We start from the raw sequence: 25078 nt of genomic DNA on the forward strand, positions 1-25078 counted from the left end.
TATAAAATTTGTTAGAAATTCACAAATGCTAAAAATAATCCCTGGTGCAGCTTCCGCCAAAGCCTCATGGACTCCTTGCTCTTAGTGCCCTATGACCAAAGGCTCTGGCTCAATTCCCTTACAGGCAGTTTTCTGTAGGGAGCACCGGTTCCATCCCTGCCTGCAAATACTGTATAGGGTTAGATTGTAGATCCTTCCTTCTCAGTCAGCAGAGCATCCTAGAAAGAGAACCAAGTCTATGTTGTACCTGTGTCTGCTGGGATGGAGGCCTGTCCTCTAGACACTCAGTGTGCAGTTCTGTGTCTGCCATGACCCCCCCCCACGGATTGGAGAACCCTGAGTCCTGTCAGTGCCTGCCGCACCTCCTGGTGAGGGCCAGTGGCCTACTCACAAGGTCCCCCATCCTGCTCTCCTGTCTCCTCTGAACATGCCTTCAGTGGCTCCCCTGAAGTCTGATTCTCGTTGCTTCCTGTCTATTTTCCCACCTTGGTCAGTGCTCCCCAGGTAATTCTGAGGACTAGAATTACCAGGAGTGTTAACTTTAAATTTTTTATTTATTATTATTTTGAGTTTGCATGTGTGTGTGTCTCCATGCATATGACATCTTGGGTGTGTCTCATTTGGACCCTATGGCTCATAGTTTAGGTGGATTTGATTGGCCATTGAACCCCAGGGATATTCTTGTCTCCCAGCCCCTAAACTGGGATTACAGAAGTGTCACAAATTCCTGGCTTTATGCACTTGGAGGATCAAAACCCTCACTCTCACAATTGTCAGCAGGCACTGTATTGACTGCCTACCTCCCAGATCTGCATTTTATTATTTTTATAAAAGAAAAAAATCCAAGCTCTCTGCTTGGCGATTCACACTTCACAGTGCCCTTTGTGCTTAGCATGTGACCTTGGTGTGTGGCTGGGACAGCTGGTTCAAGAAAGTCATCTTCCTAGGTGTGTTCTTCACGGAGGGAGTCCTGAATCTCCAGTCAGCGCTCCTTTAGGTTCTGGGGTCCTCCTCACAGCACTTGTCTCCCAGGAGCCTGGGCCTGTTCTGGGTGTGCAGCTGTCCCCTCGTGTCACTGCTTGGGTGCCTGCTGTTGTGTGGCCCCAAGACAGTCTGGGTGCCATTATCCATGTGTCAGTCATTTTTCTGTTGCTGCGTAAAACATCACGACTACATAGAGGGAAAGGTTCATGAACTTAGAGTTGCATCACCACTTGTCATTGAAAAAGCTGTCCACAAGAGAAAGATGCCATGTGACAGCTCACATGGTGGGTTGATTTTTATTAGGGTACAGGGAATGGGAAAAGGGGAGGGGAGATGTGCTTCTAGGGACAGGAGCAGCAGAGAGGTGGGGAGAGAGACAGAGGAGAGAGGCAGAGGAGAGGGAGAGAGAAAGAAAGAGAGAGAGGGAGGGAGGGAGGGAGAGAGAGAGAAAGAAAGAGAGAGAGGGAGGGAAGAGGTGAGTAGGACCTTTTTAGGCAGGCGGATCTCTGTGAGTCCAAGACCAGTTTGGTCTACAAGAGCTAGTTCCAGGTCAGCCTCCAAAGCCACAGAGAAACCCTGTCTCAACGCCCCCCCAAATGGGAACATAGTGAATGTGCACAGGTTGTGCTCTTAGTGGCTGCAGCTGAGGACATATTCTGTCAGAACCCCAAGGGCGGGCCAGTACGGATACGATGCATGATTATTAACAACCGCCACAATGAGGAAGTAGCCCCAGGAGGCTGCAAGCTCTAGGCATGACAGCAGGAACAGCTGAGAGCTCACAGCTGGGAGCCCACTGGGAATGGTAAGACCTTTTGAAATCTCAAAACCTGCTCCCAGTGACACAGGTACATAAGGAGACCACACCTCCTAATCCTTTCCAAACAGTTTTACCACCTGGGGACCAAGTATTCTAACATGAGCCCCCAGGGGCTTGTCGGAGGCCCTGTGAGAGTCGTGGCTGGCAGGGAAACTCTTCACATGAGGTGAAAAATGAAGCTTGAGTTAGCATCACTTTAGGAGGCGCTGGGTCAAAACTTCTAGAGTCTGACTTTGCGGTTTATTTCTCTCACCCACTGAAGCTCAGTAAAACCCTGGGGAAAGGTTTCCATGTGATAATTATCCCAGCAAAACTTTAAGCATGGCTACATAGAAACTCCATAGCAAAGTAGCAACACGTGTGACCTTTACAGTTAGTTCCACTGATAACTGTGCTCAAGGTAAGGGCTCAGGGAGGAAGGGCTTGTAATAAGCATCAGGACAGATGATGTTGATGGGGCCTCTTCCCTAAGGACGGGTTCTGTTGCTGAGACTAGGCTCAGGATTAGGGTCTAAACAGCTCAGGATTTGGGGGGATTCAAGTGAAGGCTGACTCTGTTAGACTAGCAAAAGATCACTATATTGTTAGACTACATCCGCACTAGCCTTCCTGGTGAACGGGAGTTAGTCATTTTCTTCCCTTGAAGAAAACTGCCTATGTATTTAGCAGTTCTGATCTTTCCAATGTTTCTTACGGGGACATTCTTATCCAAGCCACCACAGCCCCCAGTGTCAAAACTCCCCAGCTTAAAATCTCAAGTCACCTCGATGCTAGGATTCTGAAACTGCCTCTTCCTGGGACAAAGCTCTCCAAGGCACAGGAACCAAGTTCTGGAGAGGGCCCAGCTGTTTTGGCAGCTTGAGGAACAACTTTGTCATGTGAGGTGGGACAAGTGCTTCCTGATGAGCGATGGAAGTTTAAAGGTCCATTCTTATCAGTATTTCAAAAGCAGAAACTTGCCTGGTTGCAGAGGCTGAACAGGGCCAGACTCCAGATGGACCACACCTGCTCTGGAAATCTGTGACTGCAGCCAGTGTCTAGGTGTGAACACAGAGTTTGGGGAGTGAGAACCCAGAAGGCCCCCTCCCCTGCAACAAAGCAAAAACCAAAAGGCCAGCCTGGTCTGCAGGACATCCAGGGCTCTACAGGGAAAAACATAGAACAAGCCCACAGAGAAGGTACAAGGAACTGAGCCGTCAGAGGACGGCTCCCCTCTTTCCATATCTGTCCTTCCACTCTGGTAGAGATCACTTAGCAGGGGTGTTCATCAGGAGTGAGAGTCGCAGGTCCCTCAGCGGCTGCCAGAAGCAAAGGCAGGGCCGCGTGCCATCGACCCTAGACCGTGTGGAGGCAGGGTCTGCCAGTCTTCATCTAGCCACAGTGGCTAAACTGGAGGGCAGGGTCTGCCAGTCTTCATCCAGCCACAGTGGCTAGACTGGAGGGCAGGGTCTGCCAGTCTTCATCCAGCCACAGTGGCTAGACTGGAGGGCAGGGTCTGCCAGTCTTCATCCAGCCACAGTGGCTAGACTGGAGGGCAGGGTCTGCCAGTCTTCATCCAGCCACAGTGGCTAGACTGGAGGGCAGGGTCTGCCAGTCTTCATCCAGCCACAGTGGCTAGACTGGAGGGCAGGGTCTGCCAGTCTTCATCCAGCCACAGTGGCTAGACTGGAGGGCAGGGTCTGCCAGTCTTCATCCAGCCACAGTGGCTAGACTGGAGGGCAGGGTCTGCCAGTCTTCATCCAGCCACAGTGGCTAGACTGGAGGGCAGGGTCTGCCAGTCTTCATCCAGCCACAGTGGCTAGACTGGAGGGCAGGGTCTGCCAGTCTTCATCCAGCCACAGTGGCTAGACTGGAGGGCAGGGTCTGCCAGTCTTCATCCAGCCACAGTGGCTAGACTGGAGGGCAGGGTCTGCCAGTCTTCATCCAGCCACAGTGGCTAGACTGGAGGGCAGGGTCTGCCAGTCTTCATCCAGCCACAGTGGCTAGACTGGAGGGCAGGGTCTGCCAGTCTTCATCCAGCCACAGTGGCTAGACTGGAGGCAGGGTCTGCCAGTCTTCATCCAGCCACAGTGGCTAGACTGGAGGGCAGGGTCTGCCAGTCTTCATCCAGCCACAGTGACTAGACTGGAGGGCAGGGTCTGCCAGTCTTCATCCAGCCACAGTGGCTAGACTGGAGGGCAGGGTCTGCCAGTCTTCATCCAGCCACAGTGGCTAGACTGGAGGGCAGGGTCTGCCAGTCTTCATCCAGCCACAGTGGCTCCAGCAACGGCTGAGCGGTATATGTGAGGATGCCTTCTGAGCCCAGCCTTGATCTTGAAGTGACAATACTCCTTAGGCACGCGCAAGAGCCCAGGTACATGAAGAATTGGCCAGCTTTTCATGACTCTGTGGGCCACCCAGAATCCACTTCACTGATTTATAGATTGGATTTTCTTCTGAACTCTTTTCTTTTGTATCTTTTCTTTCTTAGTTTTTCCCTCTTGATTTTAATTGTCACCATTATTTTTAAGTAATTCACCACGCTGTATGTGTTTCATCTTCATATCATTTCCATTTCTAAATCCTATGAAGACGTGTATGGAGTTCATATTTGTTTTATTCAGTTTTGCAAAAGTGGCAAACCTCTGTTATTGCAGAGCTCACTGCACGCACACGGGCCTGCACGAAGGGGCTTGGATGATGCTTGGTGAATGAAGGAATGGCTGCATGCGGGTCGCTTTGGTTAGCGCCACTGTCTTTCCAGACGTGGGTGCTGGCAGCTGCCAGTGCAGTGGTGGCCATTGTGGGGTTCATGCATGACCGTGTTGCATTTATTTCTTAATGAACGTGGTCTGACCGCTCATAACTTTTGCCTTAGTGTACCTTGATGTTTATGCTTATGAATATACATATATTCTCATGACTTGGTATATTGTATAAAGTGGTCTATGACGTGTTCCCTCATGTTTTTATATGTCTCAAATAAATTCTCCTTAAAGGGTGTAAATGTCTTTTGGGCAATTTTGTTTATTTTTAGGATTTTTAAGTGTGTGTGTGTGTGTGTGTGTGTGTGTGTGTACACGCGCGCGCGCGCGCACCTATGCACATGCTATGAAGCTCACACATAGAGGTCAGAGGACATTACCGGGTTAGTTCTTTCCTTCTGACACGTGGGGCCTGGAGTTTGAACTCAGAGTACCATGTGTGGCTACAAAGCATCTTTACCTAACACCGAGCCATCTCACTGGACCTCAGAAGTTTGTATTTTTAACCCAGAATTAAGTTTTAGGATTTTGATTGTTTTAGAATTTTAAGGAGTTAGGAATTTTATATCTTAGAGATTCTGATATTTAGATCTCGCTGTTTGAGACCTTGATGTTTGGGATTGCGTCCTCCAGGATTGTGGCCCAAATGTCTTTCATTTGATCTGAACCTCAGGGCAGGTGTCTTGTGGTCTCCTTGGAGTTCAGAGTCGTTCACACGGCACACACTTTAGCCTCCCCTCCCCTCCCCTCCCCTCCCCTCCCCTCCCTCCCCTCCCCTCCCCTCCCCTTCCCTCCCCTCCCCTCCCCTCCCCTCCCCTCCCCTCCCCTCTTGTTTCTATTTTTCCTTCTTTAGTCATGCCCTGTCACTTTCCAGGCTTGCATCTCTGTGCTGCCAGTGAAAGTTCTGGCTTCTGTCCCTGCTGTGGTCACAGATGAGTGTGCTGCTGGCGTCCTGTGTGTATAGACACCATTCCATCCTCCCTCCTTGTGTAAGGTGCCATGGACATACCTCAGCTTGTCTTACTGAGTCAGCCACACTGTCCCTGACTGGAGCACCAGCCTGTCCAGGCCTTCGTCTGTCTCCTCAGCTTAGGACCTTCTCATGAAGGGAGGCACTTTATACATGGGCTTTTATACATTGCCAAACCCAGGGTACAGCACTTAGAAGCTATTTGTATCTCAGGAAGAAGACCACCAAGGTACATCAGGCGACCTGGTTTGCTTTCTCAGCAAAGTCCACCAGTTGCCAGTTGTGTTTTTATCTGTGCTGATTTGTCTGTTAGCCACTGCCCCAGTACTCTAACTGTTCAAGCCTCTGTTTGCTCTGTTGTCATGGAGAATACGCAGAGTCACAGGTGAGAGGGTAGCTAGACGCCTCCTGATTGGGAACCCCTGGTTGTCAAACCCTTCGTGTCTCAGACATCCTGATTTGCAGAGTGGCTCTGTGGGCGATGGAGCTGCTGACCCCGTCTCTGCTCCTGTGCTGAGCTGAGCATCTAGAGTGTGACAGACAGACTCCTCACTCTTGTAGGGTTCTCTTCCATTGCCCTGTGGATAGAAGAGAGGGCTTGTTGTGGGTGAAGCCAAATCACTGAAATTGCCCAATTAACTATTCAGAAGGGTTTGGCTACGTAACAAAAATGTCTTTCAAGGTAGATGCTCCAGACTAGAAAATGTTAAAATGTCAGGGAAGGGAAAAACTGGAAAAATTCAGAACTGCATTGTTGCAGTTTCATTTCTGTTGCTGTGATAGAATATCCTGATGGAAAGCAACTTAGAGGAGAAGATTAGATCTGGCTTACAGGTGGCCACCTTTCAATTCAAAGTGGCATGACTCAAGGACCTCTTCATGGTCCTGTTTCCAAGTCCCCACCCCCGCCCCAGGAGCCATGACTCCGGGAACCCTGAGAGGAACTGTGGTTCTGGATGCAGTGATGAAGGTCAGCTTCCTCCTAGCCCAGTCCCGTGGTGTGAGTCTGTGCCATGACCTCTAAGAAGCACAGTCCCGCCCACTCATGACCCCTTTCTTCCTTGTTTGCCCAAAGTCTAATGGTGTCTACATTCAAGACCGTGACCATGGTGTCTACATTCAAGACCGTGACCATGGTGTCTACAGAGTGGTTTCTGAGCCACTCTAGTATGGGCTCAGAACAGGCAAGCGCCCCAACTCTCAGTAACCTCAGCCAGCTTTGAGGAGCTGACTGGAGTGAGGATGTGGACACCGCACCCCCACCTTGCCAACTCCCAATTCTGCAGACTTCACCTCTCTGTCCCAGTTGTTAGGAGACTGTACTTCGGAGTGCCTGCTAGCCCCCTCTCCTCGAAGGGAGTGTTATCTCTGCTCCTCCTCTCGGGATGCCTTCTGACCCTACAAAGAGTCCTTTGAAATAGTTTTTCTGATAACATTTCCAAGTTGTATCTCTAAAAACACACAGAGAACATTTTAGAACTGAGTAAGTCGATACCCAAATTCCACCAGATATCCAAATCTCTTGGGAAACTCTTGGTCCTCTAACCAGTGACTCCTGGTACTTGGCCGCAAGTAGCAAGTGTTCTGTCCCAGGTTCACACCCGGGTCTGAATAAGCCCAGGGCATCAGTACAAATTTAAAGGAGACTTTGCTGAGCTATGTCCTGCCAACCTGTAGTACTGACCACAGAGGGATCTAGCCCGTCCCACCAGGGCAGGGCAGCCAGCCTGTGCTCCTTCCTAGGCAAGGGGACTGGGTGTGGAGCCTGCAGACTCCCCTCCCATCCACACCCACCTCCAACACTGAACCCCTACCGCCAGGTTTAGGAGCCCAACCTTAGTGCTACACCCAGGGTTCATGCAGTTGTCTGGTGACCCATAGGTGGTGCTGTAGAGCTACCTGGAATAACGGAGCCATGTGCACAGGCCTTTCTCTGAAGGGGGTTTAGGATCAAGATTTTAGAGTTGAAAATTGACCTTCACGATGAGGATTCCAAAGGCTAGGTTGAACTTCTCTGTAGCCCGCAGTTAGTTTCTGAGGTGAACACGGGTCCTGTGCACCGTCTGTTTTCATACTGCTCTCAATGTCTTTCACTACAAAATGTGATCCCAGATTGTGTCAGTGCCTCATGAGAGTTCCAGAGCATGTTAAGTACCACGTGGTTACAGTTAGGCTCTTTCCCAATGTCTTTTGAGATCTTATTACATTGTTTATTTGTGTCTGTGTATGGGACTGCATTGCATGTTGGCTCTGCACATGGAGATCAGAGGATGACTTGTGGGAGTCAGTGCCCCCTTTCTGTTTACCGTGTGGAATCTGGGAGTCGAACTCTTGTCTTCAGGCGTGGCGGCAAGTAGCAAGTGCCTTTACCCAGTGAGCCTTCTTGCTAGTCCTCAACTATTCCTCAATTATTATTATTTCTTCTCCTCCTTCTCCTCCTCCTCCTCCTCTTCCTCCTCCTCCTCCTTCTTCCTCTTCCTCCTCCTCTAGTAAAGCTTTAATTTTTCACTATTAATGTATTTTTTACATTCCCATCCCAGTTTCCCCTCCCTTTTCTCCTCCCACCTCCCATCTGCTCCACAGAGAGGGTAAGGCCTCCCCTAGGAACTCTGTCCCATCATCTCATTGAGGTGGGACCAATAGCCTTCAATTTCTATAGCTGGCCACCTTCTCTTTAATTAGTAGTGGTTTATTTACATGTAACAAGATGGTAGCGTGATCTCTTCGCCCATCTTTTGGGTCATTTCAGTTGATTGAAAACTGACAGCTTAACTAGTAGTATATAGTGTTACCTCCCTCTGTGTGGTTCACTCCTAATCCAACCCCAGAACACCCTTCTTGCTGATGCCAAGCCCCGGCCCTGATGTGAGGCAGGCACATCCTGGGATGTCTGTCTGGCTTCTCAATGCCTTTGTCTTCGTGATGCCAAGCCCCGGTCCTGATGCGAGGCAGGCACATCCTGGGATGCCTGTCTGGCTTCTCGATGCCTGTGCCTTACGCTGTTCTGATGAGAAGTGGTTAACACCCCTTTTACATTTTGCATCCCGCAGGGGGCCAGCCACAGCACTGCTGCTCTTCTGGAGAGGTGGCACCCACCGTGCTCTCCAACGGGGACCAGAGTCACACACTTGGAAATAACCTGCCAGAGAAAGACATCAGCGAGCCCAAGGTGGGGATCGCCACGCCATCCGTGTCCATACTTGAAAACAGCAGCAGAGAGACGACCAAGGGTCCCGAGCAGCATAGATTTTCTCTTGACCTAAAGATGCCAGCATTTCACCCCAAGCAGGAGGGACCTAGCACTATTGGCCGGGGAGACTTCCCTTCGAGCATGGAGATAACTAGCCTGCAGCTCACCTTGGACAGCCAGGCTGGGCATTCAAAAGAAAAGCTGTCTGATTTGCACAAGGAGCACTGTGGGGCAGGAAAGCGGGCATCCGCCCCTGACCTGGTCCCGCTGGACTTGAGTATGAAGTCGAGCCGGGATGACCCCAGCAGCAAGGATGCATGCTCCCTGCAGGCGGCCCTGGTTGTTCACCCGTGTCCTTACTGCAGCCACAAGACCTACTACCCCGAGGTCCTGTGGATGCACAAACGCATCTGGCACAGGGTCAGCTGCAGCTCTGTAGCGCCCCCTTGGACTCAGCCCAACGGCCACAGGAGCATCCGTAGCAGCCTGGTCTTCCTTGCTCGCAGTGGGCGCACAGGCCCCCCGCCTGCTCTTGGAGGCAAGGAGTGCCAGCCCCTGCTCCTTGCTCGCTTCACCCGCACCCAGGTGCCAGGTGGGGTACCGGGATCAAAGGGCAGCTCTTCTCCCGTTGGGGTGACCACAAAAGCCGCTAGCATGCCTAAGAATAAGGAGAGCCATTCTGGGGGCCCCTGTGCTCTGTGGGCCTCTGGCCCCGATGGATATCGACAGACCAGAGCCGGCCATGGCCAGGAGCCTCCTGGTGCTGTCGTGCAGGGACCCTTGACCAAACCCAAGCAGGAGGCCAGCTCCAAGTTGGCGCCTTCTCCAGGCAGTGGGGGCCTCAGCAGGAGTGCCACACCCACACCCTCAGTTATAACCCGTGTAGGTGCCCAGCCCTCAGCCAATAACAAGACGGTGGAGAAACTCGGGGTCCCTGCAGTGGGGGCTGGCTTTGCCCCTCCGAATAAGCACAGTGCCCCAGACTCTCTGAAAGCCAAATTCAGTCCTCAGCCTCAGGGTCAGCCTCCCACAAAAGGCGAAGGAGGCTCTCCTCTACCTCCCCGGGAACCCCCTGTGAAGGCGGCCCAGGAGCTGAGAACACTAGCCACCTGTGCAGCGGGCTCCAGAGGGGATGCAGCCTTGCAGGCCCCAGCTGGTGCGCCCCCCATCTTACACTCCATCAAGCAGGAGCCGGCAGCCGAGGGGCAGGAGAAACGCTTGGACATCCTCAGTATCTTTAAGACGTACATTCCAAAGGACTTCGCCACACTCTACCAGGGCTGGGGTGTCAGCAGTCCTGGGCCTGAGCACAGAGGTAAGAAGGATGGGCTCCCTCCTCCCTGGCTGCTCTGAAGGTCATGGGTGTGCATACCTTCCTACTGCCTGAGGCTTCAAGGCGGAGACCTCTTCCTGACCTGGCTAACCTGGAGCTCAACCATTCTCCCCTGGGGCTGTGTGTCTGGGCCGGTAGTCAGAAATCTTTGACTGTCCCCTTTCTGTGGACAGTTTACTCTCTAACACTGCAACTTGATAGGAGCAGACAGGCCTGACCACACTTCATGTTGGCACTTTAAACAAAGCGTTGGTACACATTCACTGTGATTGTTTTCTAGAAGAGAAACTGTTGCATTTGAAGTGATTGTTAAGTCTTCTTGTATTTAAATAATATAAAGGATATGTAAGCAGTACCCTGTAGGCAGAGGCTGCTTGGAGTTGGATGTATGCACGAAGATTGGTGGTTTGAACTGTCCTCTCTGATCCTCAAGCCACAATTAATGGTGTTTCCGTTTCCCCTTCCATGTCATTCTTGACAGCTAATAGCAATGCCTGTCTAGGATCTCTTGTGCCTGGGGCCGGGGATATTTTGGATTTTGGATCTTTTGAGATTTTGGAATAGTTCCCTATATATAGTATCTTGGGAATGGGGCCCATGTCTAAAGATAAAGTTCACACAGTGGTTGTGGCAAGGGGGGAGGGATTTAGTACGTTTGTTTGGAGCGTTTTCACATGGATGTTTGGAGTACCAGTAGCCAGTAGTACTCATAAGAACCTGCCTGCAGGTTTCCCTGCCAGTCAGATATGCCTTGGGTACAGTGGTACTGAATGATGGCCCTGTTCTTGAATGTAAGTCGAAGGTTGCTTTCGCGTTAGCATGTAACCCACCAGGGAAACGTAGAGCCTGTTAAAACAACAACAAAAAGACAGCAAGATGGCAAATTCAAGGCTAGCCACAGTACTTAAGTGACACTCTGCATCCAAAACCACAGTCAGTTCATTCCTGGAGGTCCTAACCTTCTCCTTGAGTAGCTTTGTTTGTCGTGAGCCCATAGCTTCTTGAAGCAGTTACTCCTTGAAGCAGCTGTCCTTGTAATCCGGTGCCTCAGGTCTCAGGAATGCTGTTAGGGAGCTGTGCTGCGGCACGCCTAGGGCCTGGGCTGGTAGTGCAGTGCTCTGAGCCTGCAGCCTTCTGGTGAGATTGTCTGCTTTTACTTGACTTATGGCTGTCTAGTTCTTGGTGACTCTTTCCCCATGGTCCAGACATTTAGCAGCAGAGCTGGTTGTTCACTCCATGTTCTAGAGACTGACTCAGACTCGCTGTCTATCAGTCACCTGTCGGTGGCCTCTGTGACCTCTGACCATTGACCTGCCAGTGTGTTCTGTGGTGAGCTAATCAGCCAGTGACACCACATTCAGGCTGCTACAAAATTCTGAGTTAATCAAAAATATATTTTATTTGAGTGGAAGACTACCTTGGGAGCAAACAGTTCTGACATGTTTCCTAAAACCCCAGGCTGTGGAAACAGGTTCTCCACAGTGAGAAAATGGCCTGCTTTGGAAGTCCCCTCCCCCACGCCTGACCCATTCTGCTGCTGCCCTGTGTGTCTGAGCAGTAGCTGTTGATTTGGGTTGGTCTGGGTGATACTTTTGTAGGAATGGGTTGTGGAACCCCCCACTTCTCCAGCAGAACATGGAAGAACAACTGTGGTTGCCTTAGGGGCCAGGACTCAGAATAAATCCCACTGTATGTATTCACTGTCTTTCTACAAAGTGACTATGAAGTCTGGAAACACAGGGTGTAACACAATTGGTTTGTTAATACAATGTCATGAAAAGTCACTGTGTCCCCAGTCTGCCCTGCCTGTATTATATGATGATATGGATTTCAGATGGGGAAATTAGATGATTTTAGATAGGATAGTATGCATGTGCTTCCTTATTAGAACTTAAAAAAAATCATGTCTCATTGTTTCGAGGAGCTTCTACCCTTGTCTTTCTCCTTACAGATCACACATCACAAGGTAATGATGAGAAACACTCACGCACACAGCCAGGCTGCTTTCTCACTGTGGAGAGCCTCTCTCCGCACCTGAGGGTCTAGGAAACATGTTGGAGCTGCTGGTTCCCAAGGCAGTCTTCCATTCACATAGAAGAAGAGTTTTGAGTAACTGGGAACTGTACAGCAGCCTGGGCGTGGTATCACCGGCTGTAATGGGCAATGCACTTTCTTAAAAAGTAAAAGGAAAGTGCTATGGTGATGTGTGGGACTGTGTGTGTCAGTTCACTGAATGAGAGTGCTTGGATAGGAAGTAGACAACAGTAGTTAGAGAAAGATTGATAGCGACTCGGAGGTGGGGGCTGTGGTAGGGTAGCTGTTGGCACTGTTGTCATCAATTGGTATCTCTGGTGTGGTTGGATAAAGTGAAGCATATACCTAGGAAGGTTCTAGAAGAGCTGTGTATGGAGCGTTTGTTAGGAATTCAGCTCAGTAGAAACTGAAGGGGATGGATTGCTTTTCAGATTGAGCATTATGAAAAAGGGGCATCATTCTCTACAGACTTCTTGTCAGCCCCTTGCCTGAAGTGGAAGAGGGACTCTAAGCTTGAGGAACAAGGGGTCTCACTGGGTGGCTGAGCTCTGCTGGCACCAGGATCGTCCATGCTCAGAAGTGCTGGTTCTGTCTGTTGGGGATGTGTGGGTCACGTACATTCACCCTGAAGGCAGCCTTGCCATCTTGTGGGTTGTTTTTTCGTTGTCTGGCTTGGTGAGGTCTGATGGTTTTGCCTTTCTTCCTTGTTCTTGTAGACTTACACCATTGTCTAAATCAAGTTTTAGGAAGAGGCCATGTGACCACATCCTGGTAGCTCAAGACCTGTTCTCTTTCCCACGGGTCATGCTTGCCTTCTCCCATGAGTGTTGAGTTGTGAGCATTAGCCAGTGACTTCTCGTTGATTCTTAGTGTTCTTTGTGTGTAAGTCTACAGGAAATGAAGTGTCTCAGTCTACAGGGTCTCATAGTGCAGACTCACTGTCTTCATCATCCCAATATGGAATGGGATATGGTTTTATCCAGTTTCTACCAGTTGAGCATGGGGACGTGGGGGACAGTCCTGGAGGTGTGTATCCTCTTGCCATCCTGTCTGTTTGCCCTGATGGGTTACCTTTCAGATGTTGGGGATGTCAGTGTCCAGGAATTGTGGTACAGGCACAGCTTCCACTCCTGCTTAGTTGAGTCACAGTGGGGAGGGCACGCCACAGAGGAAGGCTCTTACGGCAGGTGTTACAGGAAAAGAGAGAAGGAACCAGGGGTGGCGGAAGTCCCTTTCCTGGCAAAGGAAAGACTGGCAAACTGCATGATGCTCTTGGCTCTGAGGGAAGCCAAGAACCAACTGAGGTCTATAGGTGCCTTTGGTTCTGTCCTGCCTTGCTGATGGCATAGCCTACGTTGGGGCTGCCGCCTGCAGTTTGCTGGTGGTCAAGAACTCCTGGCGGACAGGTAGGAGGCCACAGCTGGGGTGGTTGCTGATGACCATTGCTCTGCATCTTTTCCCTGGGATAGTCACTGTGGGCACAGCAGGCTCTGTTCCTAGTCACTTCCTGTTACCTTCAGGCTTTGTCTCTGGCACACTGGCGCTACTCTGATTTGTTTATTATACTGCTTGGTAGGGCCAGGTGACATCTGGGTGGCGTATCCAGCTGCTTGGAACCTCTTGCCCACCACACAGTCTGGCAGTGCCATCCTGTTCCTGTCCTGCGTCTGGAGCACTTGCTTAACTCACTGTAATTTATGTGTCCTTGCAGTCTGGTGTGTGCCAAGGCAAGGTTGACAGCTGTCACCAGGGCCCAGAGGTGGCTTCTCACATTGATATGTCAGATAGACTAATGATGTCTTCCTCTCTCCCTCCCCTTCCGTCTTTCCTCTTCATCTCCATGTTATGCCACATGACTAACAGGGACACCGCGGACACAGGCCCGCCAGGGAGACTTTGTCTGTGTGGAGTGCGGCAAGAGTTTCCATCAGCCCAGCCAACTCAGGGCCCACCTTCGGGCACACACAGGTATCACAGCCCTGTGCCGTGTGACTGGCCAGTGCCAAGCATATGTGTGTTTGTGATGGGGAGGGGGCAGGGGTATGTCCTAGTTTCATTTTGGTGTCATGACAAATGCCATAACCGAAAACATCTTGGAGAGGGGAAGGGTTTATTTGGCATATACTTCCAGGCCATAATCAATCACTGAGGGTAGTCAGGGCAAGAGCTCAGGGCGGGAACCATGAAAGAATGCTCCTTGCCAGCCTGCTTTCTGGCTCACTTACATGCTTAGTTAACTTTCTTACACAACCCAAGACAACTAACTGTGGATGCTGCCACCTACAGTAGACTGGACCCTCCTGTATCAGTTATCAGTCAAGACACTGCCTGACAGACATGCCCACAGATCTCTCTGCCCCAGAAATTTCCTCAATAAGATTCTTCCTTCCAGGTGACTCTAGGTTAAGGCTGACTAACCAACACGTAGCCTTTCTTGCCAGTCATCCAAGGTCATAGTGGGCATGTTTAGGTTTCAACTTGGCCAGAGCTGATACTGTGACATCTACCTCTAGGTCACCCTTAGTGCCTCTTCAGTATGTGGCATGATTTTTTTCTTTGCATCTGTGTACCATGTAGTTTAGTTTGAGAAAAACCCATTTGCATAGTTCCTTTTAACTAGAGTAGACCTTCAGAAGAGATGCTAATAAGTTAATAGTGTCACCATCATCAGTGGCAGCCAGGACATTATTCCTCCAGCCCCAGACTTGCTGACTTCCATCCTGATGGGTAGAGCTGGTCTGTGGATATGCACCTCCAGCCACCTGATAAATCTGGCATGACTTCTGCTTGGGCCACCTGTGTGTCCCAACAGAGCAGGAGCCTTAGGGAGATGGGTACCCTGTCTAGCAACGTGGCATGCACATACCCAGAAACCAGCCTGATCAGCCTTGCCAGGCGGTCAGCAGGGCAGAAAACAGGTCCCTTTACCCACACAGATAATTTATGTTGCTAGTGATTGCTTTTCTCAGTGTGGAATCTGAATTAGGAAGGCTTGTGGCCCCAGGCACTCATAATGATTGAGGTTTTCACTGTTAGTGTTGTGGGGAATGGGTGTTTTCCAGCTGTAGGCCAGGCATTGGTGTCTTCTCGTGAAAATGCTTCGTCCTTAAAGGCCTCTTTGATTTGCACTCAGGAGTCTCCTCAGTCCTCTGCTAACAGACCATTTTTCCCCACAGTCGTGTTTGAGTGTGACGGTCCACAAGGGTCTGAAGTTCACGCAGCCTCCACGGATGCCCCCAAACAAGTATGTCCTGGGATGCATGTCTGGGTGTCAGTGTGTCTGCAGAGGCTTGGGACATAGGGCACCTGTGTATCTTGTGCACTATGGAATAATTCCACGTCACTGTAATAATTCCACGTCATTGGAGCCCATCCAACCAGGCTGTCTGGGGTGAAGAGAGCGCAGGAGGCCGCATAGCTGCCAGCTGCTCTAGACCTGCCTATGATGGCTGGTGCTAGGGAGGAGGGGTGCGGTGACTAGTGGTGATGGAAACATGAGAATTTCTTAGTCTGCGTCGAAGTTAGCCTGCGGATGAATCACATCTTGTCTCTTCTAAGAGCACTGCTTTCTTACTCCTCTGTAAGAGGTGCCTGTCAAGGATGTTGGTCTGGTGTTTCACAGCTGTATAAACACCCGGGAAAAGAAGGCTCTCCTGCATGGACACACCTGTGTGCTTGTCCTCAAACACCTCTCTGTGGGAGTGTGACTATCTCACACATGCCATTTGATATGCCCGGGATGTGGCAAAGCCCTGTGCCATGCCTGGTTTAGGATATGGGTCTGAGGGGTATCAGTGCGCAGGGCTGCTTTTCTGTTATCCTGGCTGACAGCGTGTGGTGTCAGGCACCTTCTGCTCCCTGCTCTCCACCCCTCCCACTGTCCTAGTTTCTTCACATCACATGGGTTATTGACTATTCTGTCGTAGCTGCAGAAACTCTCCCCTTTGTCCAAGCCCTGTCTGGTTGGTAGGATTCAGATCTGTGTGCCTGCCCTAAAGTGTCCCTTGACCTGTGATGACAGGATTAAGGCCTGCGCTGTGGTCTCACTATAGTGAGATCTCAAGGAACTTTTGAGGATCTCTTTAGGTTATTTCAGTAAAACCCGTGGTTTAAAATATAAAGGAATTCCTTTGTGATAGTAAGATAGTTTTTAAAACAAGTATAACCTCTCCCAAATACTGAATAGAAAGATTTCCCGGCCCAGAGCCTGCTCCTGGATCAGGTTAGTGCTGTTTGCTCCAACAGAACTAAAGGCAGCTTGCTATAGAAGGGCCATTGTGCAGAATGCATGGGTTGCAGTGACAAGGAAGGTCGTGTTGTGACTAAGGATTACATTTAGGCATCGCAGCTAGAATGAATACTAGGCTCTTCTGCTCCCAGGCCACCAAAGACTTGGTGGGATGCACTAGGCTGATCTGCCAATAACCATTGGGTTTCCTAGAATGGTGAGCCTGCTTACTGGGGCTAATTCTTCCACAGCTTGTCCCCATGCTTTTGTCACATGGAAACAGGAGCTCAAAGGTTGAAGTCACTACAATTTTATGCTAGCTTATTCTTGGGTTGCTTTTACTTATACTAGGCCTTTATATTAATATTACTGGTCTGTGGTTCTGACAGAGAAGGATGCTGATGTGTCATCTCTGTCTCTAAATGTAACGCTGTCACATTAGACTTCCTGCCACCGTCCTCTTACTGTCAAGCTTATGATCATCCAATACTGACATCTTGTTACTGCGGATCCAGCCCTGAGGGGTGCATTTGCTTTGCCAGGAGGCCTCAGCAGGTCAACTCTAATTTGTTCAGAGGGACAGAGGTAGCACAGGCCTTAGTGCTAACCCCAGCTTGACTCACCTGTCTTTTATAGTAGCTAGTTAGTTTAATTCTATATTTAAAGTCATGTGCTCCATTGGCCCCTTTGCCCTCCCTTACCTTGAAAAGTATAGATTTTGTTGATTTGTTGTAGATGCTCTCAGTCTTTATGGAAATTCCATTTTTGCTAATGTATTTTGAAGCTTAAAGAAATTTGTTGTCAGAAAACCACATCTGTAATAGGTTCTTCCTATAACATAAGCTGTGTTCTTCCTTCTTACTGGTTCTTACGGGTTAATCATGAGTGCAGTGTCTTAGGACACGTTAATTTAGAACTAGTTTATGCCATCATGAATGCCTGAAAAATATCTTGTTGTGCCTATCAAAGTGCTTTCCTAACATTAGCTAATTATTATTAAATGGGGTTATTTTCCTTTGGACTTTAGAGGCTCTGGACTTTGTTAGATCATGTAACACTGTTCATTCATACTAACGTCATTTCAGGTGATACTCAACATGATGGAATTTTACATATACACATAAAAGTTGTTAAATTATCCAGTTGAGGCAACCTGTGGTTAAGGCTGGTGGGTGTTTTTGCTGAGGGAATAAGAATGGTTGCTGGGAGCAGGAGCTGGGTGTCTGGGAGCTCTTGTAGGGCAGTGGACTTGAGCCCAGCAGGGTGTAAGACTCAAGGAGGAAGAGCATGAGAGATAGTGTGAAAATCAGTTGGCTGGAGGAGGCTTGGTGACATGGGAGGCCGAAGTGTGGGTACATGTCTGGGGAGATGGGAACATCTGGTCACTGCATGAGATTGTCACCCAGAAGAAAACTTCTTGAAGCAGAGGGGTGACATGCAGAGTTCAGCTCTGAGGCCAGACTTGTGGACAGCCAGGAAGGTGAACCCTTGGGGGCAGTGAGTTGATCCCAGTGAGGGGTTGTACAGCTTAGTCGGCATGGGCATGGAGAACGGGGTCTGAGAGACATTAGAGAGGAGTCAGTCAGGGTGTAGGTAGCAGACAAGGAAAGACAGAGGTGGGGTTCTGTCCTGTCCTGGGCCTGGGTGGGGGAGCAGGAATACCTAGTAGGCAGGTAACTTGGAGGAAAAAAAAAAGATCTTGGCAGCAATCTTGGTGATTAATAGCTACCAGCATTCGGTTTATTCATGGTCAGTTAATTCTACTCTGAGAGGTGTATAACGTGAGTTGTTAGGATACAGAGTTTGGAGAGGAAGACTCTAATCTCAGTTGGGGATGAATTTACTATTCTGTGCAGTGTGACACACTGGTCCCCAGGAGACGCCCCCCACCTGGCACGGAGGACACACACTGTGAGGGAGTCACTGTTGCCAGATGATCTAGTGGAGGACTGTCTAAGAAAATTCGCACACATGGTGAGAGCGTGTTGCTTGCGTCTCTCTGGTGTGGACAGGCCCATTCCCATAGGGGATCACCAGTAATAGCTTACACGAGGGAACAGCCCCAGGGCTTCTGGTCTTTACTTTGCCCAGCCTTTGCAGGGTGTGCTGATGGGCTTGTGTGTACTCTGATTTTAGTGTGCTTGAGAGACAAGTCACTACTTCTTCATAAAAGGGAGGATCCAGGAGAACTGCTGGTTTGAGCAGTCTTGCCAACACGGAGTTTCCCAGTAGCCAGCTCTTCTTGCCAGTTGGTACATTGAGGTTTTTGGATAGACAGTCACAGAACAACTGTCATGGCTATTGTTGTCAACTTACAGGGTCTAGAATCATCTGGGAGACCAACCTTTGGGTATGCCTGTGAGGGAGTTTCTTCACACCCTCCCTCCCTTCTTCTTCGCCTCCTCATGGAGGATTGGATGTAACAGCTACGTGAAACTCCTGCTGCCAAGACTTCTCTGAGATGAGAGAGTGTACACTTGAGCTATGAGCTTAAAGTTCCTCCCCTCTCTGAGTTACTTAGTCTGGTATTTTGACAGCCACTGGAAAAAATAACTACTGCACACCAATTTTGCATATCAACATTTCTATTTGCTGTATCAGATTTAGAAAATCAAAATATGCTGCTGTTTCTGGTGACATGACTGAACCAGCATGGGATCTATCAAATCTCTGAAGTGATTGGTTTAACACTGTCATCTCTCAGGCCTTTTTCATACATGAACTCGGAGGAACAAGGGCAGCTAAGTAGCTGGTGTGTCTGAGGGTAGTCTTCTCCTATATATGTCCTGTGTAAGCCTGTCCCAGATCACAGGTGTATATTCCAGGACCTTCATAAAACCAGGTCACCAACCTCTCCTTTTTGATGGCCACGGACGGGTCTCTAATAGGAAGTGGGTTGTGACTGTGTCTTGGAAGTCACAGAAGTTTATGGCATGAGTTTACAGAAGGCAGCTCTGGCCATATGACCTGTTGTCTGAACTGCTTGCTATCTCTCAATTATTGTACAAAAACCAACATAACACAAGCTTAGGAAACCATGAAGGGTCTTGGCCTTGAGTTGAGGAGCCATTTCCTCCTCAGTGGAAGGGTGTTCAAGTGAAGCCTCCTGATGGGGAGGGCATGTCCTCCCAGGACACTGACCTGACTTTGTTGAACATGCTCTATCCCAAGGACGGACAGTTTCCAAGGGGGAGTTTTTATTGTAGGGTGACATATTTTGTCCATGTGTAGGTTCCGGTAATCCTCAGCATTTGTTGTTAGAAAAACCAAGACAAAACACTTTTTGAAAATTAGGTGCTGAAGTGTGGGTCTTCCTGAGCCATGGTAAAACTAATATTTCAGAGAAGCTGTTTTTATCACTGTTTTACAGTTCAACGATTAGTAGCTGGGGAGATGGCTTATTGCTTAGAGTGCTTGCTGCCAAGCCTGATGACCTAAGTCGTGCATGAAGCCTGGAAAGATCTAACTAAGTCCCCCACATTGTTCTCTGCCCCCCCCCCCCATGCACCGTAGTGTGCCTACACACATGCACACACACTGTGACTACATAAATGTAGTAAAATACTTTAAAAGTTACAAAAACTTTTGAAACCAACCCAACCACCCATCCTAACCCCCAGTTTACAGTTTTGCTATAATGTGAAACACAGTGTTTTGATTTGTTTGGATTTATTGTCAGAATTTAAGGACTATGATTAATAGTTTATTCTTCATCATTCTAAATGTTAGTTTAAAATAGTTAAGTTGGAGACATAATTCCATAAATCAAACTAGCAAGAAGCGTAAACAAGGAAAGACAACCCTCCTGCCCCGCTCACCCTGGGCAGCTGAGCAGATGGTACACCGGGCAGGCCCGTGGCTCTGCATCTCGGCCCCTTCTCACCAGTGTGCTTGGAGATCTTTGGCATCACAGGTCTGAAAGCTAATGCCACTTGAAGCTTTTATTCATAAAATCAAACAAGCATCTTCGGAGCATCATCTGTTTTCTCTAATACTCTACCAGATGTGACTGGGGACTTCACCAGAATCACTTCACCTTGTCACCTTGTCATTGCTGACTGATGACAAAGGCCAAGCTCCCTGAGGTCTGGTGTGTAGTTGTGGGCTAGCACCACAAACCTTGCGCATGGCTTTTCTTGTGTGCCCCTTTGGCTGGTGTATGTTGAGGGCAGACCCCCATGACTGTACATGGTCTCTTGTCTTATAAGGAAAGAAGAGGAAAATTGATCCTACCTGATTCCAGAGTCAGTGTCCAGCCCACGAACACCTAAACTGTGATAGGTAGTACTCGCTTTGGCTCAACTTCATCGCACAGTGCACAGCTGTGAGAAGCAAATCCAGTGTCCCGAAAGCCTGCTCCTGTGTCCTGGCTGCTGCTTCCTTCAAGGAGGAAGCAATTTGTACATTTTCAGATTAATCCTGTAGATCTCTTTTCCTAGTTTAATGCATTCCTTTGAATCCCTGCAAGGGGTACTGCATTTGCGGTCCCATCATTGATATCCCGATGAATCAGTGGTCTGAAGTGACTCTCCAGAAGTGCGGCATTTAAACCCATCTCTTCAATATAAAGGGAAATGCCGATCCTGCAGCGATCTGTGGACACAACCTAGCAAGTGCCCTGTTTTGGTTTCCAGGCTTTGCAGAACTGGGATAAATAGTTTGAAAACTTTCTGAGCCAAGCAGTGTTCAGCTCTTTATTGGTGGAGGACCATGCCTCTTCTCTCTGTCCCGCCCCAGGGATAGTTGATGTGGTCTGTCCAAAGATAGAAGCACGGGTAGGTGTTTCCTGGGGGCTGTTGTGCAGCCGTCCATTGAGACTCCAGATTCATACAGTACCACAGCCTTGTTCATGGCACCTTAGCCTTGTACAGCTTCCTCTGTCCTGGAGCCTCTGGTAGTATTTTTGCCATAGGCAGGTGTTTATGGTGACATTCAAGGCCAAACACTCAGAATTGCAGCTCATTCTCTTGTGGAAGCCCAGAGCCCCCTGTCCCTTTGCAAACATGCCTAGAACTTGTTCTCAGTGAGCCCTGCTATGGCTGGATGTCCACAGAGATATCTGCCATATGTCATTGCTATGTAACAATGACCGTCATCTCTCCTGGTCTACAGCAGGAAGTTTATCATCTATCTGAGGGTGGGTTTGTCACGCCTCTAATTGATGCTACTTTTGGCACTTCAGATCGACCACAGGCTGCAATTCTGCGCCTGCCTTGTCTCTCATTTTCTGAATATCTTTCTGGTTTCTACTGTGTATTGATCAGTAAACATTGTATGCAAGGCCAACTTTTAGTTCTTTTCTGAAAATCTTAGCTAAAGATTTGAAGCATTAAATTTATGATGCCAACTAACTCACTTCCTGTGTGTTTCTAGGGTTCCCATAGACCTAGCTGGAGACTAGAGTTTCCCATGAGCTGTGTGGTTTGTGGGTGCATGTTGATTTCAAGTGGTTGGTTGGTGTCTTAGTTAGAGTTTCTATTGTTGTGAAGAGACACCATGACCACGGCAACTCTTATAAAGGAAAACATTTAATTGGGCTGGCTTACAGTTCAGAGGTTTAGTCCATTATCATCATGGCAGCATGCAGGCAGACATGGTACTGCAGAAGATGCTGAGAGTTCTGCATCTTGATCCACAGGCAGCAGAAGCAACTCTGAGCCACACTGGGCATAGCTTTGCCACTATGGGACCACAGATCGATGTGGGCACCATGGGCTTTTCTTTTGTTTGTGTGGCTCCATGCTCACCCGTCAGCCCTATTGTTCACCTGGGAATCTGTACCACAGACGTGTGCTTTTCAAACCTCCATTCCTCTCATCTTGCTGACTTCTAGAATCGCTCGGAGCCAGGCCTACCATTGCTGTTTGCTCTTTGAGGCCAGTGATACTATCTAACACTCAGGGCAGCGGGGGGGTGTTCTACTGGGGAGGTTTCTAGTGCTGCCCCATTGAAGGCAGCAGGGTGAAAGCAAAGTATTCATGCTGGTGTAAAATGAGCTGCCCCTAAAACCAGAGGCCTTGATTGCTTCTGCCACTTTGCTTGGTGAAGGGTGCCCTGTGTTTCTGGGTCTCGCTAAGAAAATTCATATGGTAAGTACTCTCGGGACTAGAAAACAACTGAGCTTGCTTGCTGTTTTCTTTCTTTTCCAGGGGAGAGATCATACTACCCCAGGGACTGTGCCAGCGGGGCCCCTCCAGAAGGGGACCTAGAGACATGCCTCCAGCGCTCGGCTCCGTGATGGTGTTGACAGTGGCCTCACGGGTCATTGGAAGGCTCCCATCAGTGACCATGGCCACCTTGGAGAGGAAGAGCCAGGGTTTCCTGACCAGACTACCTTAGACCCGGGAGCCGCTGCGCTAGAGCAGACCAAGGGAGCCGCTGTGCTAGACGCCTCCCTTGGTGACATTTAAGGACAACGAAGATGCTATGCCTAGAATTCCGTGTAGCTCTTTCACACACATGTTTGTGCTCATCCACCATGGCCTGTGTCTCCTCATGGTGAGCAGTGGTATTGGCAGGCACAGTGGGAGCTCAAGGCATCTGTATCACTCAAGACAAGCGTGAGACACTGGAAAAAAGATGATGGTGTGTTTTGGATGGAGTGAAGAGCTAAGCACTGTGGGAGGTGCTCCGGTGCTTAGAGGACAGGTGACACTGTCAGGTGACACTGTCAGGACACGGGGCGTGGAGGCTGTTGAGGGTCCACACCACTGCCTCTCCCTGCCTCAGTGGGTATTTAATAGCAGGTAAGACGGAGGGTGGTGTTCAGGAGCTGTGAGGCTTGGTGGTGCTCGGGCTCAGTAAGGCAGGGCGGTGACAGGTCCTCACAACTCAGAGGTCTGGCCATGACCCCCTCTGGGCTGCTCATGTCACCCTCATGCTCTCTGTGTTTTCTCTGTTTGGGCTGCATTGGCACAGGAAACACGGCAGAGATGGGAACACATATAACCCTGCTTTGGAAAAGAGTTAGTTGAACACTAAGAAGAGCAGGTGTCTTTGTTTATTCTCAGGACCTTTTTGTAACAGGGCTACATTCTGCAAACTGCTCACAAGAGAAGACTACACGTCTTAACAGATTAAGCCACTGAATTCTCCCAATTTGGGCCTGTTTTAGTGATGGCAGAAGAATCCTTGAGCAGATTGGGGGCCCTAGATCTTTAGGGTGCTAGTGCTCTGGGGCCTTCTGCTCCCTCCCTCCCTCCCTCCCTCCCTCCCTCCCTCCCTCCCTCCCTCCCTCCCTCCCTCCCTCCCTCCCTCCCTCCCTCCCCATCCCAAAACCTTCCCTGCACCACCCCAGCAAATAGATGTCTTTCCCCCTCGGGCCTGGTGGCCACCACTGGACGAGTGACTTTGTTCACGGATTGATGGGAAGGCACCAGGCCTGAGAGTGAGGACGGCTTTATATACCTCTTCCTTAGTCACGCAAGTTCACGTTTCTGTGGTGGGGTGAAGGCCCCAGCAGAGGTTCTGAACCCACACAGCGTGTGCGTTCGGAACTGTATTCCGCAGGTAGCAGCGTTTCCTTTTCCCGTTGCTGTGACACTGTGTGTGATGGCGATACTTCTGCAAGTTCCAGATGTTTGCACATATGATTTTATGCATTATCAGAAGTTACTGCTGCCTTGAATGAAAAATGTTCTGTGAAATTTTTTGCAAAAGCTTTACTAGTTTTTTTTATTGTGAAATTTTGTAAAGGCAGGAAATGGATTAAGACAAGCATGCTAAATATATTTTTCAAAAAAAAGCAATAATTTTACATGTACAGAAATTATCCTAACCTTTAATACTGGTGAGAGCGACAGTTTACTTAACACAGTAATGGATCAGTGCAGTTTTTGTAGGAAATGGGCCTCTGATACAAAGACTTGTTTAAACACACATGTATACATGAACCCTGGCGTGTGGTTTCTCTGTTCTAATGACCTGTTGGATTATTATTATTATATTATTATTATTGTTATTGTTATTGTTAGCTAATGTTTTATTCTGGATTCTACTTGTTACTGTTTTAATTACTTGACCGTTCAGGTGACTGCGACACTTGCAAACAATGCAATGTTAACTGGCTAGCAGATACATATATACATGTATATGTATATACATACATATATATATAATTATTTTTATTACCTATTTTTTCCTGATACTCCTACACCAGGTATGTATGAGAGCGGCTTGCCGTGTCCGAGTGCTTAGGAACATGGATGGTTCTGAAATGTCACCTTGAGCGGGTCGCAGAGACACATTCCTCTCTCCACCTGAGGCAGCAGAGCCCCTTTCTGTTGATTCGTGTTTGATCATTTTGATAGTTTTCCTCCCATCATTTCTGCATTCTCTGGCTTTTTGTTTTCTTGGCTGAAAGCAAAGGTGACAGTTAGGAATGTGCAGGGGCCTGTGATTTGACCCCATCTATTTCTGTGTTTTAGTTATTAAAAAATTCTGTACACAAAGGGACACAAAGGTGTTGTTTGCGTTCTTATTGTGTCCGAAGCTGCACTTGGCATTGAAAGCTGGAAGGTTGTGTCTCCCAGTGGGTCCCCTTCCCAGTTTGTCTGGGGGAAGAGGGATGTGTGGGGTCCCTGCAACTGAGGGTCTGAAGAGCAGCCAGGAGAGCAGCCGGTCCCGGGATGCCGTGTCCTCGAAGCACAGAGAGCAGTCTTCATGTAGCCATAGGGCCCCTCCCCAGCTCACATTCCCTCTGGGACCCGCTATCTGCTGGCCTGGGTGTGTGGCCTGTTTGTCCCATTGGCCATCAGTATTGGACTGGCTTGTTAA

General features: G+C 49.2%; 1 protein-coding gene across 7 annotated transcripts in view; it reads left to right on the forward strand.

Moving 5' to 3' along the window:
- Positions 1–23513, forward strand: part of Znf516 (zinc finger protein 516) — a 90794-nt gene extending 67281 nt beyond the window's left edge. For 4 of the 7 annotated variants that reach the window (XM_040757798.1, XM_005065402.4, XM_040757800.1 and 1 more), the window contains exons 3-6: positions 8569–10023; positions 13939–14043; positions 15252–15319; positions 22453–23513. In XM_040757798.1, coding sequence (XP_040613732.1) covers positions 8569–10023; positions 13939–14043; positions 15252–15319; positions 22453–22512 — 1688 coding nt within the window. In that variant the 3' untranslated portion in view covers positions 22513–23513. The remainder of the gene's footprint in view (positions 1–8568; positions 10024–13938; positions 14044–15251; positions 15320–22452) is intronic. The other 3 variants (XM_040757801.1, XM_021235249.2, XM_021235251.2) reach the window with 3 other exon arrangements.
- Positions 23514–25078: the final 1565 nt, after the last annotated feature.

Source organism: Mesocricetus auratus, unplaced genomic scaffold, assembly GCF_017639785.1.
Source record: "Mesocricetus auratus isolate SY011 unplaced genomic scaffold, BCM_Maur_2.0 Super-Scaffold_100015, whole genome shotgun sequence".
Classification (NCBI taxonomy): Eukaryota; Metazoa; Chordata; class Mammalia; order Rodentia; family Cricetidae; genus Mesocricetus; species Mesocricetus auratus.